Source organism: Serinus canaria, chromosome 9 (genome assembly GCF_022539315.1).
Source record: "Serinus canaria isolate serCan28SL12 chromosome 9, serCan2020, whole genome shotgun sequence".
Classification (NCBI taxonomy): Eukaryota; Metazoa; Chordata; class Aves; order Passeriformes; family Fringillidae; genus Serinus; species Serinus canaria.
Window position 1 is genome coordinate 823,998 of NC_066323.1, and position 14,280 is coordinate 838,277.

Below are 14,280 nucleotides of genomic sequence, written 5' to 3' on the forward strand. Positions count from 1 at the left end.
GGTGAGGGAGGGCTCTCACCTGTGCCGGGCGGCTCTGACGGCCCCACCCGCCACTGACCCCGCCTGGGCTTCTTACCTGAGCAGGGGCTGGTCCCTGAGCCGGGGTTCCTGCCTGAGCCGGGGGTCCTGCCTGAGCCCGGGGGTCCTGCCTGAGCCCGGGGGTCCTGCCTGAGCCGTGCCCACCGCGGGCCGGGCCGTGCGGAGCTCCAGGTGCCCGCAGGTGCCCGCAGGTGTGGGGCTCCGGGCTCACAGCGGAGAGGCTCCGAGGGTCCCGAGCCTTACAGCGGAGGGGGGCCGGGGGGCTCCGGGGGCTCCGGGGGTCCCGGGGCGCGGCGCTCCCACCGCAGCGGGGCCGAGCGCTCCTGAGGGCGGGGGCAGGTGAGGCAGCGCCCCCCAGCGGAGCGCACCTGGCGCGCCCCCGCCCCACCCGGACCGGGATCCGAACCGGGACCGGGACCCGGACCGGGACCCACCGCGCGTTGTTCCCTTTGCGCTTCTACCCAGAGCAAGGCAAGGCCCTCGGGTTTGAGGGCATAACGGGGTCACAGGCAAGCCCAGGTGTGTGAGGCACTGCAAAAGCAGCCGGGAGCAGGTGAACTTCTTCCCTGGGCGGGTGTCAGCCTCTGGGGCAGGAGAGATACAGCAGGTGGGCAAAGCGCCCTGGAGCCACTGTCCTTGGCTTGGGACTGGGAATGTCCCACCCCAAACTCTGGTTCACAGGCAGGTGTTATCCCTGTCCCACACCAACTCTGGTTCACAGGCAGGTGTTGTCCCTGTCCCACCCCAAACTCTGGTTCACAGGCAGGTGTTATCCCTGTCCCACCCCAAACTCTGGTTCACAGGCAGGTGTTATCCCTGTCCCACACAAACTCTGGTTCACAGGCAGGTGTTATCCCTGTCCCACCCCAAACTCTGGTTCACAGGCAGGTGTTATCCCTGTCCCACACCAGCTCTGGTTCATAGGCAGGTGTTATCCCCAGGGCTCTGCTCTGCACCAGTCATGCTCTGTGTACACCAACGCCCTTCAATGGGATTATGAGCACTGAAAGAATATAAACATGAGCCTGGAGGTTTCCAGGATGCCGCATGCAGGACAGGGGGACAGACACTCCTCCCTACTTGATTTACTCCAGGAGCTGTTCAGGGGACACAGGGAAAGCCAGGCAGAGGCCGTGGGGCAAGCCTGGTATCCTACTGTAACAATATTGGGGTGGCCTGGCACTGAGTTATCACCTCGCTTTAATAGTGGAGCACCAGCATTTTCCAAGAAATCTGAATGGGCATGGTTTTTTCCCCTCAATCACCAGCACCTCTTTGAGAGAAAAGAACCTGGCTCTCAAACACTCGTTTTATTTTTCAGGAATGAAAAACCCCAAACCTTTTGCTATCCCTTTTACCCCAGCATGTAAGGAGAGCTTCACGCTGTGCAGCTGCAGCACGAGCAGACACCCGAGTGGGCTGTCTGAAGGTGGTTACAAAAGGTCACTGCAGAGTGCTCAGTGATCTTCCAGCAGTGTGGGGGATGCATATTTTCTTGGAATAATCCTCTCTTTATTACCCCATAAAACTGGCAGGAACTTGTGCTTTGTGTACAGCAAGTCAGCTCGATGATATTGACGCCAGCCTAGAAAGTTATTTTGGTTTGCTCTGCCAAATCAGATCTCAAAAATCAGGTAAAGCTAAACCAGATTGCAGTGTTTACATTTTATCTCCGTAAAGTTTTAATTGGAAACATTCGATTTCCAGCGTTGTGAGACACCCAAAGAGCTGTTTGGGCCAGCGGGCCCTTTCAGAACTGTTTCCCTCTGTGCCTGGTATATGAAGTGAGTTGTAAAAACACAGACGTGGTCACTGTGGAGTCACAGCTGGATCGGTCTGGGTGGGCTCAGACACTGAGGAACTGAGGTGAGACCCTGAGGTGTGTGCTCAGGGTGGGCTCTGGGCTCAGCCAGCCCCTGGCAGGGAGGAGGGGGATGCTCCCACCTGCAGGGACCCCCTGAGGTGCTGCTCAGGTGTCCAGGACACAGCAGCTGTGCAGGCATCCAGAATCCCCAGAGTTATCCCCTCTCTTCCAGGACATCTGGTGAGACTGGACCCCCTCTGCCTCAGTTCATTCCCAGGTGAAGAAAGCCTGTGCTAAGACAATTCCCAAACGGAATGTCACACGTCAGTGCTCCTGCTGACTGCTGGAGTGGCCCAGGAATGTTCATGGCTGCACCACGGCCAAATCTATTTGTGTTCCCATTCCTAAAGCTCAACAGACAGTGCCCACAGATGGAGACAGGATGTCTGACTGATGTGCCTTCCTCTCATTCTCAAAATTATACAAATTTTGTGAGCAGGAGTAAAAAAATTTGTTTCTTTCTCTATTTAACCCCATCAGGGTTGTTAAGAGTTTTTTCACATTCCCTTAAACATACATTTTGCTGGGATCTTCCAGACATGCCTCTCACAATCAGTTCTCTGCTTTAACTGGGGGTTGAATTATTAATGATTTCATCTTCTCAGAACTGCAGTTCTTCAGTAGAAAAATCTTCATGCTCAAAAGCCCAGAGCTGTCAGTGAAAATGCAGTGATCTGATGCTCAGTTGTGATTTAAATGGCAAAGTCACTGGAAGTTCACATGGCTTATTATTGACTGGGGGAGTGAGTATAATTATCTCCAATTCTAATTAAACAGGCAAACCCCCAGCACAAGACACGGAGGGCCCCTGGTGAGCCTGAGGTTCAGACACAGCTGTACAGCCCTCCCAGCCCCCAGCAAGCCTGGGGTTTTCTTTTCCAAGGACATGCAATGCTTCTGTTTCATAACAATAGAGTCCAAGAGATTTTCCCCCATAATAAGGCTAAAAATACTTGCCCAGGCCCCATGAGAAATTAACCCTTGCCTGTTTCTACCAAGCTTGAAGTTCCTTAGCTGGTAGCAGCTGTTTTGAAAGTTTCCTGTTCAGCAAGCAGGTGGGATCTGACCTACCACGAGATTCCAAAAACCACTCCCTAAATTGCAAATAATCTGAGACAGGGAAATTGGTTTGGTGATTCTTCCTAATGGATAAAAAGTGTGCACAACATTTACAGGGTTGATATTAAAAATAACTCATTTTATATGTATTTTAGTAATTAGAAATCTAAACTGAACTTCTGTGTTCTTCTCATCAACTTCATTGTAGGTTCTTCTCACCTGTAAGACACAGAAAATAGCATTTTAAAGGGTGGCAGTGCCAGGTAGGGCAGGGGAGGCTGCTGTGTGACACTGCTGTCACTGCAGGGCTCTGTGTGTGACACTGCAGGGCTCTGTGTGACTCTGCTGTCACTGCAGGGCTGTGTGTGACTCTGCTGTCACTGCAGGGCTCTGTGTGTGACACTGCTGTCACTGCAGGGCTGTGTGTGACACTGCTGTCACTGCAGGGCTCTGTGTGTGACACTGCTGTCACTGCAGGGCTGTGTGTGACACTGCTGTCACTGCAGGGGTGTGTGACACTGCCGTCACTGCAGGGCTGTGTGTGTGACACTGCTGTCACTGCAGGGGTGTGTGTGTGACACTGCTGTTACTGCAGGGCTGTGTGTGTGACACTGCCATCACTGCAGGGGTGTGTGTGTGACACTGCTGTCACTGCAGGGCTCTGTGTGTGACACTGCTGTCACTGCAGGGCTGTGTGTGACACTGCCGTCACTGCAGGGCTCTGTGTGTGACACTGCCTTCACTGCAGGGGTGTGTGTGACACTGCTGTCACTGCAGGGCTCTGTGTGTGACACTGCCGTCACTGCAGGGCTCTGTGTGTGACACTGCTGTCACTGCAGGGGTGTGTGACACTGCTGTCACTGCAGGGCTCTGTGTGTGACACTGCTGTCACTGCAGGGCTCTGTGTGACTCTGCTGTCACTGCAGGGCTGTGTGTGACTCTGCTGTCACTGCAGGGCTCTGTGTGTGACACTGCTGTCACTGCAGGGGTGTGTGACACTGCCGTCACTGCAGGGCTGTGTGTGACACTGCTGTCACTGCAGGGCTCTGTGTGACTCTGCTGTCACTGCAGGGCTCTGTGTGACACTGCTGTCACTGCAGGGCTGTGTGTGTGACACTGCCGTCACTGCAGGGCTGTGTGTGACACTGCTGTCACTGCAGGGCTCTGTGTGACTCTGCTGTCACTGCAGGGCTCTGTGTGACACTGCCATCACTGCAGGGCTGTGTGTGACACTGCTGTTACTGCAGGGCTGTGTGTGTGACACTGCCATCACTGCAGGGCTGTGTGTGACACTGCTGTCACTGCAGGGCTGTGTGTGTGACACTGCAGGGCTCTGTGTGACTCTGCTGTCACTGCAGGGCTGTGTGTGACTCTGCTGTCACTGCAGGGCTGTGTGACACTGCCATCACTGCAGGGCTGTGTGTGTGACACTGCAGGGCTGTGTGTGTGACACTGCTGTTACTGCAGGGCTCTGTGTGACACTGCCATCACTGTAGGGCTCTGTGTGACACTGCTGTCACTGCAGGGCTGTGTGTGTGGCACTGCTGTCACTGCAGGGCTCTGTATGTGACACTACTGTCACTGCAGGGTGCTGTGTGACACCATCACTTACCGCAGGGCTCTGTGTGGCACTGCTGTCACTGCAGGGCTGTGTGGCACTGCCATCCCTCCGAGGTCAGGAGAAGACAATGTACACCATGAGGGCACAGCCCAGGATCCAGCCCAGCGCCAGCAGCACGGGGACAAGCAGGCGGGACAGCGGGGCCTGGGCTGGACAGAACACAGACACACAGAACAGAGAACACAGAACACAGAACAGAGCACAGAACAGAGAACACAGAACACAGAACAGAGCACAGAACAGAGAACAGAGAACAGAGAGCACAGAACACAGAACAGAGAGCACAGAACACAGGCACAGGGTCAGTGACACCGGCAGGGACTCGCTGAGCAGATCCCAGCACAGCCAGGACAGGAGGAGGGCATGTCCAGCGTGCTGAGCCCTGGCTCAGCTGCTCAGCAGGTCTAGACCAGCTCAGAGGGGCCCAGGGCAGGCCCAGGTTCTCTGTGGAGCACACGGGAAGCAGGACTGTGTGACACTGCCATCACTGGACTGCCTTCACACCTCCATACAACAGCAGAAATTTATGGACCCTTCTGTTGGTTTCCTGCCAGCAGCACACCCTTGCCAGAAAGCAGAACAACCTTTGAGATCCTGTTACTTACCAGTATATTACACCTCTTACAGCACATCTTTACACAGGTAATAGAGTCACAGGTTTTTGAAGGGATTAATGAATTGTGTAAACTATCCACACCACCTTGCACAGTTCAGATCCACCAAGCAGGCTCAGAGGGGTTTAAGGACTGACACATTGCTGTTCCAAAGCTCTGCACAGCACACCTGTCTCACCAAGACACTGCACAGTGTGTCTGCCAGAGGGACAGATCTGCCTGGGCTGCCATGAAAATATTAAACACAGAATCACAAAAAAATCCTGCCCCAAAACTGGGTGTCCTTTTGCCCCAGGGGAGCCTCTCACTGTTTCATTTAGAGACCTTCACTGCTGTGGCACCAGGTGAGGCTGCTGGGATGGTTTCCCTGCACTTTCTCTAGGTCTAATCACAAGGGCAGGGCTGGATCCTGCTGGGGGCACAGAGGGGTTTGGCAGAGCTCTGCTGATAGGGGAGCTCCAGTTTAAACCAGTATCAGGGTAACTTCTGGGGCTATCAATGAAAACTCTGTAATAAACAGTGTTCAGTGTCCTTTTGTACCTTAGCAGAAACTCAGATATCTATCAAACTATCTCCTCAGATACCAGAGTCAGTGGTGCAAAAAAAACATGAGAAAAGTCTTTAAAAACTTTGAACAAAGCTATGAAAAACTTTGAAGGTAGCTATGAAGATGTATTAAAAAGTTCCCTTCCCAAGCGTTACCTGAGTAACTGTGCACACACCTCACAGCACAGCTACAGTTGAAATTTAAGTGAAATAAATAAAAATTTACAATAGATATAAAATGCCTTTTATAAACTGCCTTTTCTCCCTGGAGAGAGTGAAGTGTGCTTACAATGGAAAGGTCATTATTAAAATTTCATTTTGCTCTGCCACTTGAGCTTTGTGGGGTTAAAATCTAAATTATTCTGTGTTCACTTGGAGCTCAGCTCCACAGAGTATAACAAAAATGCTGTCAAACATAACTCATTTTCCACACTGTCCTCTTGTGTCAGCTAACCTGGAATGACAACTACAAAACATAAAGAAAACAAAACCGGTAGGATTCAAAAAGACACAAGGAACCCAAGCTGTTAATAGAATTAGCCTTTAAAGAGATTACACTTTCTTACTGAAATTATCTAGTGTACCAGACAAGAATGCAGGTAGCTGAGTGTATTCACACTGCATTGCTCAGATCCATTAATTTCAGTCTGTTATTACATCCACATGGAATTGTGCCTCTTACCTGGTTCTGCCATTCCCCTCTGCTAGTTTAATGGCAGGTTAAGCTTTGCCTCTGCAGTTGCTCTGCGAGCCCTGGGATGCTTTAAATAGAGCAATATTTGGAATGTGCTGCAGCTGCCTGGCTCACTGGTGCCAGGGGTTGGCTGTAAGCATTCAATTGTCTAAAAAGGCAGGAACTCAGGGGTTCAAGGTTATCTCTGCCTGGTCCTCCAACTGCACCTCTGTTCCAGAGCAATCTGACCACAGAGGGCTCTGTTTCTTGAAGAGGGAGGGAAACAAGGCTGAAAACTGCTTTATGGTCTCTTTATAGGCATGAAGCCCCCCTGGCAAATGCAGCTCACACTCATGAGCACCCCTGTACCTCCAGCACGACAGGGACCTGCTGTGGTCTGAGTCCCCCACGCTTCTCTCACCCCTCTCCCATGGAAAACCCAGCCAAGCCCTGCTCAGGTTCCTGTGCAGCTACCCCTGAGGTTTCCAGCTCTCTGCTCAGCACCTCCAGCTCTCTGCTACTTGCAGGAGAAGCTCAGCCCCAAGGCAGGCTGCTTTGCAGGGATCCCTGCTCAGGGCAGGGCAGGAAGGTGTCCTGCATCACCCCTGCAACACCCCTGGCAGGGACAGCCCTTCCCCAGCACCCCTCAGGAAGGGGATTGCACTACTGCTTCTCCAAAATGGGAGCAGCCTCACAATAAAACTCAGACCTGTCTCACACTTTATCATCAGCCTATCACAACATTCTGAGACATGAGAATAAACCATGAGCTTCACTTTCTTTGTCTGGCTTTGCCAAGAAGCAAATCCTTTTGGGATAAGATTTAATTTGTTGTGAAAAGAAATATGATCTGTGTAGAATATTTATTGGAATAAAAGTCTCTGATACAATAACTTTGTTGGCTGCACAGCTGTTCCTGTAAGAATCCTATCTGGCTTGGTTCTGCTAATTATATCTATCCATCTGATCTCATGGAAATAATTTCCAGCAGGAATCATGTATTCCTGACAAGACCATCTGACCTTCAGGGATTGGGATCCTTCCAGGCCCAGTTGCCACAAGCAAGGGCAGCGAGTCACTGCAGCTCACACCAGTTTGGGCACTGCTCCCCACTGAGTGCTGCCCTGCACGTCCACAGCTGGACCAAAGGAGATCAAAGCTGTAACTGCAGCAGAGACCCTAACAATATAGACATTATTTTAAACAACACATCTTCTGTTGGGAGCTGAGGAATGGACTGCAGACATCAATTCCACAATAGACCTCAGTCCAACAAAAAAAAGGCAGAGGGACAGTTTCAAAATATAAGAACAAGGAGAGGACACAAGGCTTAAGAAAACACTCAGAATGATCTGTGGCAAAACACAGCTACTGCTTTGGTGCTGAAGAACAACAATTCCCTCCTTTCTATCGGTGTGCCCAGTTACTGGGTTTATGTTTTTCCCCCTCTGTGCTGGGACACTGAGCTACTCAATCCCCAGAGTCACACTTGGATGGGCAGTTGGGCTCAGAAGTGAGATTCCTTTTCAGCCTCCAGCTCACTGAGCTGCTCAGACAGTTTTGTCTCAGGGCAACCTTTGGGGCAGCCTCTGGGATTTCAATCCTTTCAAATGCTTTAAATGTCTGCAGTGCTTCAAGGGAGTTAGGGCCAAAATTAGGAGGAGGAACAGGGTAAGGCAGCAGGGCTGCAAGGCTTTCTGTGAGAGAAGCAATTTTAAGGGAAAAATCCTTTTAGTGGCTGGTGTTTGGGCAGGAACTGTCAGAACCTCACTGACCTCCCCCACTTTGCAAAGCAAATTGGCCATTTTTAGTGTGAAAATACCCAGTATGTTCAGAGCACATCCCAATCTTCATCACTGCATCAGCAGCCAGAGATCAAATACTGGAATGTCACATTTCTGTCTTTGTTGCTGTACTTGTAAGCTCTGGGAATCTGAACCCATGTGCAGGAGGCTGGCAAAGAAATGTTTTGTTTTACAAATTCTATATGATCCCTATAAATAACTGCAGCCTACAGAGCTTTAGAGGAGATTAGAAGGACAGACCTACTCATCTTCACAAAGGGAATGCTCCAAGTAATAAAATCTTTATAGCTTTGTAATACTGGTATTAATTTTTAAATCATATTTCTTTTAATTGATCTTTTTTCCTTTAAGAGAAAACCCTGATTTATTAGCGAATCAAAAGCCAAGTTTATATGCCTTGAATTATTTTATGACTTTCCCATACTCTCTTGTGACCTGCAGACTAACATATGAGAATATCAGATTATTGCATTCACAAAATAGGTTTATGTGTGGAAAATTTGTCTAATGAAATGCATTTTATTAGTCACACCAATCTTAGCATTTGAAAGCTCCTTAAAAATTGCTAGACATTGCTTCTGCTCACATCTACATCATGAGAATAAAGGCTGATTTATTTGATAACCATGCAGCCAAAGACCTGGAAAAATCCATGTATTAAGCTGCTAAATAATTAATTCCACATGGTGCTTCCTAGGGCTCTGGGTCTACACATCATTTCTGCTGGCAGAGGGGAGCATCACCCAGCTGAGTGCTGAGATACCTGCCAAACCCAGCAGCAGATACGATGGGAAAGAGCAGCACAAAGATCCCCATGAGCCATTGCTGGGTCAGCCCCCACTGGGGTCCCAGAACAGCAGCGATAACAAGCTGGGGTTTGACTCTGTGCAGCTCCAGTTCCTGGCAGCTGAGGGCTGGAAATTCCTCCAGAGCTGGCACAGGCATGGCCCCATCTCCCTGAGACCTCACTCACCAGGGCAGCTCCTGGGACCCCTGGGGCCCTGCAGAGCTGGGGGTGAGGAGCAGCACGAGGAGCCCAGGGCACAGCCCAGGGCACAGCCCAGGGCACAGCCCAGGGATGGCAGCAGTGAACACAGAGCCCAGTGTCCCACAGGTGATCAGACCAGAGCAGCTCTGCAGCCACGTCCTCCCCCTGAGCTGAACAGGCACTGAGCCCCCAGGGACAGCCCAGCCACCAAAGCTGAGCCCCCAGGGACAGCCCAGCCACCAAAGCTGAGCCCCTCAGGGACAGCCCAGCCACCAAAGCTGAGCCCCTCAGGGACAGCCCAGCCACCAAAGCTGAGCCCCCCCAGGGACAGCCCAGCCACCAAAGCTGAGCCCCTCAGGGACAGCCCAGCCCAAAGCTGAGCCCCCAGGGACAGCCCGCCACCAAAGCTGAGCCCCCCAGGGACGCCCAGCCACCAAGCTGAGCCCCCAGGACAGCCCGCCACCAAAGCTGAGCCCCCCCAGGGACAGCCCAGCCACCAAAGCTGAGCCCCCCAGGGACAGCCCAGCCACCAAAGCTGAGCCCCCAGGGACAGCCCGGCCACCAAAGCTGAGCCCCCAGGGACAGCCCGGCCACCAAAGCTGAGCCCCCAGGGACAGCCCAGCCACCAAAGCTGAGCCCCTTGGGGACAGCCCAGCCACCAAAGCTGAGCCCCCCAGGGACAGCCCAGCCACCAAAGCTGAGCCCCCAGGGACAGCCCAGCCACCAAAGCTGAGCCCCCAGGGACAGCCCAGCCACCAAAGCTGAGCCCCCAGGGACAGCCCAGCCACCAAAGCTGAGCCCCTTGGGGACAGCTCAGCCACCAAAGCTGAGCCCCTCAGGGACAGCCCAGCCACCAAAGCTGAGCCCCTAGGGACAGCCCAGCCACCAAAGCTGAGCCCCCAGGGACAGCCCAGGGCAGGTTTCAGGCTCTTCACAGAAAGACTCCACGCATTGCTCCCTTGCCGTGGTGATTTTTCTGGAAGGAAGCCAGCCCATCACACACTGTAAATACCCAGGGTTTATCATCTGAGAAATGGCAGCTTTCTGGAGGATGGGAGCTGTGCTTTCTACATTACTGCAACCTGTTGCTGTGGCTTTTACTGTCGACTTGGCATTTTCTTTCAGAACTGAAAGGCATTTAATGTGTCACTTGGATTTGCACTGAATCCTAACTCCTGGGCCAAGTTAGACCTCCAGGCTCACCACGCTGCATTTTTCATCTGATTTTTCTGCTGTGACAGAACAATGAAGTTAATAATTACTCCATTCTGTTTCTTTGGATGAGAAAAAATAACCTGCAGTGCACTCTGCGTGCAGGAAAGGGTTTGAGGAAGGCTCCTTGGTGCAGGCACAGGAGGTGGTTATGGCCATGAGCCAGAGTCACCTCTTGCACAGCTCCGTGGTGCTGGCACAAAGCTGGCAGGAGCCCCAGGGCACCCCCAGCCCCCAAAGTGCCCTGCAGCAGCTGCAGCCGACTGAGCACCACCCCTCACCTGCCAGGGTAGGCTCAGGGGCAGGGAAAGCTCCTTCTGAGGTGGCTGAGGAGGGGAGGCAGCAGAGCAGCAGGCAGCAGCCCCCTGGGACACTCCAGCAAGGGTTCTACCAGGGTGCTCAGCCTGATCCCAGACACAGAGACTGGGTCACATTTTTGGCTGCTCCTTTGTTCCTACTCCTGGAAAACAAGGGATGTGCTCAGCTGGGATGTGTGTCCCAGCTCTTGGTTCAGCCCCACGTCTCCTGGTGGAAAACAGCTGACCAGAGTGAAGATGCTGCACTCACAAACAACCACTGGCCTGAGTAATTCAGCTCATGTGCTGGGCAAAGTCAGACACGGGCTGAAAACATCTTTATTTGATCTTACTGTGTCCTCTGAAAGAACACTGGCTTGTGCCAGCAAGGAACACAATGGCAAAACACAATCTGGCTGAAGAAAAAAGGGTGTGCTCGTTATCATAAACTGTGAAAGACTTTCTAAAGTGTCATGTTTGTCTAAGATTTGTTTCTTGATTTCACCATTCCAGCTGACCATAAACACTGGATAAAATGGAGCAAGCTAATTTCAATGTCCTCTCTAGAGCAAAATGAAGAATTTCTTCAGAATCTTTTATTCTACATTTTCATAGAATCAGGAATGGTTAATGTTGGAAAAGACTTTTAAGATCAGCAAGTCCAACCATTGGGGATGTTCCCTCCTTTAGCAGTCCATCTGCCTGAATGAGAACATGAGAGGGATCCTTGTTCTTGCTTTTCCTATAGCATATATATTCCTTTTTAAATGAACCCTCTGTGGTGGGAAAAATGCAAAATGCACTTTAAATTTACCATGGCAAATCAGTTAATTCAAAAAAGCTTTGCAAGCCTTGGAAAGCCGTGAAGATATTACCAAGTTTTACCTGATCAGTAATCAAGTTCTCAAAAGCAATAAAAATGGACAATTTCATGCACAAATTAAAAGACAATCTGACTTGTAAGAAGGGAGCAGTTTTAGGAGGAAGATGACTGCAACCACGGAGTCCTTGCAGAAAAGGTGTGTGAAGAGCAGCAGCTCCAAACTGGTGCTGCAGTTCCCTCTTGTGACAGCCAGAGCAAACTCCTATTTGCAGGGAAGCAGGGGGTTCAGTCAGCACAGCCACTGCAGCTCTGTGCACACACAGGGGTGTGAGGTGGGGATTCCAAACAAACTAAACCTGCTGGGTTTGACACATCCCTCGGGGAAGATGTATTCGCTCTTTTGGGGCTTTGGAAAAGGAGCTTCCCCACCCCGGGGTGCCTTTGCCCCTGTTCACGTTAAATCCCAGAACAGCTGGAGGAAATGAAGCACCTGAAGCCCCTTCCTCAGCCTGAGGTCCCTCTGGCACTGGCCAGGATGCTCCAAGGTGACAGGCACGGGCACTCTGCCTGGGGTTCAGACCCCTGAGTAACCAAGGGCAGTATTTGCAGGCAGAAACAGAGACCTGGCTGCTTGCCTGCCATGACTTCTCCCTGCCCTTCTCATGCCTCTAGGATCTTCACCATATTTCACCCCAAACTAAGCTCCCAGAACTGACTGGGTGGGGCTTTTGGAAGCCAGTCCCTGGCTTGGGTTGGAAGGGACATTAAAGCCTCTCTTGTTCCACCCCCTGCCATGGGCAGGGACCCCCTCCACAGACCTGTCCAGCCCTTTAACGTTTGCAGGATGTCACCCAGTGCCAGCTGTGCCCTGCTCATACAGTGCTCTCAGGTTAAACCCCTGCAGGATGTCACTGAGTGCCAGCTGTGCCCTGCTCACAGCTGGTTAAACCCCTGCAGGATGTCACCCAGTGCCAGCTGTGCCCTGCTCACAGCTGGTTAAACCCCTGCAGGATGTCACCGAGTGCCAGCTGTGCCCTGCTCACAGCTGGTTAAACCCCTGCAGGATGTCACCGAGTGCCAGCTGTGCCCTGAGCACAGCTGGTTAAACCCCTGCAGGATATCACCCAGTGCCAGCTGTGCCCTGCTCACAGCTGGTTAAACCCCTGCAGGATGTCACTGAGTGCCAGCTGTGCCCTGCTCACAGCTGGTTAATCACCTGCAGGATGTCACTGAGTGCCAGCTGTGCCCTGAGCACAGCTGGTTAAACCCCTGCAGGATGTCACCCAGTGCCAGCTGTGCCCTGCTCACAGCTGGTTAAACCCCTGCAGGATGTCACCCAGTGCCAGCTGTGCCCTGCTCACAGCTGGTTAAACCCCTGCAGGATGTCACCCAGTGCCAGCTGTGCCCTGAGCACAGCTGGTTAAACCCCTGCAGGATGTCACCCAGTGCCAGCTGTGCCCTGCTCACAGCTGGTTAAACCCCTGCAGGATGTCACCCAGTGCCAGCTGTGCCCTGCTCATACAGTGCTCTCAGGTTAAACCCCTGCAGGATGTCACTGAGTGCCAGCTGTGCCCTGAGCACAGCTGGTTAAACCCCTGCAGGATGTCACTGAGTGCCAGCTGTGCCCTGCTCACAGCTGGTTAAACCCCTGCAGGATGTCACTGAGTGCCAGCTGTGCCCTGAGCACAGCTGGTTAAACCCCTGCAGGATGTCACTGAGTGCCAGCTGTGCCCTGCTCACAGCTGGTTAAACCCTGCAGGATGTCACTGAGTGCCAGCTGTGCCTGAGCACAGCTGGTTAAACCCCTGCAGGATGTCACCGAGTGCCAGCTGTGCCCTGCTCACAGCTGGTTAAACCCCTGCAGGATGTCACTGAGTGCCAGCTGTGCCCTGCTCACAGCTGGTTAAACCCCTGCAGGATGTCACCCAGTGCCAGCTGTGCCCTGCTCACAGCTGGTTAAACCCCTGCAGGATGTCACCCAGTGCCAGCTGTGCCCTGCGCACAGCTGGTTAAACCCTGCAGGATGTCACTGAGTGCCAGCAGTGCCTGAGCACAGCTGGTTAAACCCCTGCAGGATGTCACTGAGTGCCAGCTGTGCCCTGCTCACAGCTGGTTAAACCCCTGCAGGATGTCACCCAGTGCCAGCTGTGCCCTGAGCACAGCTGGTTAAACCCCTGCAGGATGTCACCGAGTGCCAGCTGTGCCCTGCTCACAGCTGGTTAAACCCCTGCAGGATGTCACCCAGTGCCAGCTGTGCCCTGCTCACAGCTGGTTAAACCCCTGCAGGATGTCACTGAGTGCCAGCTGTGCCCTGCGCACAGCTGGTTAAACCCCTGCAGGATGTCACTGAGTGCCAGCTGTGCCCTGCTCACAGCTGGTTAAACCCCTGCAGGATGTCACCCAGTGCCAGCTGTGCCCTGCTCACAGCTGGTTAAACCCCTGCAGGATGTCACTGAGTGCCAGCTGTGCCCTGCTCACAGCTGGTTAAACCCCTGCAGGATGTCACCCAGTGCCAGCTGTGCCCTGCTCACAGCTGGTTAAACCCCTGCAGGATGTCACTGAGTGCCAGCTGTGCCCTGCTCACAGCTGGTTAAACCCCTGCAGGATGTCACTGAGTGCCAGCTGTGCCCTGAGCACAGCTGGTTAAACCCCTGCAGGATGTCACCCAGTGCCAGCTGTGCCCTGCTCACAGCTGGTTAAACCCCTGCAGGATGTCACCGAGTGCCAGCTGTGCCCTGAT

At 52.7% G+C, this 14,280-nt stretch overlaps 1 protein-coding gene across 1 annotated transcript; it reads right to left on the reverse strand.

Moving 5' to 3' along the window:
* Window positions 1-3,098: 3,098 nt before the first annotated feature.
* STRIT1 (small transmembrane regulator of ion transport 1) lies at window positions 3,099-6,438 on the reverse strand. Its single transcript, XM_050978136.1, has 3 exons — window positions 6,426-6,438; window positions 4,575-4,732; window positions 3,099-3,181 (listed from the first exon to the last, which is right to left on the reverse strand). The coding sequence occupies exons 1-2, from the start codon at window positions 6,436-6,438 to the stop codon at window positions 4,638-4,640; spliced, it is 108 nt and encodes a 35-aa protein (XP_050834093.1). The 3' UTR covers window positions 3,099-3,181; window positions 4,575-4,637.
* Window positions 6,439-14,280: the final 7,842 nt, after the last annotated feature.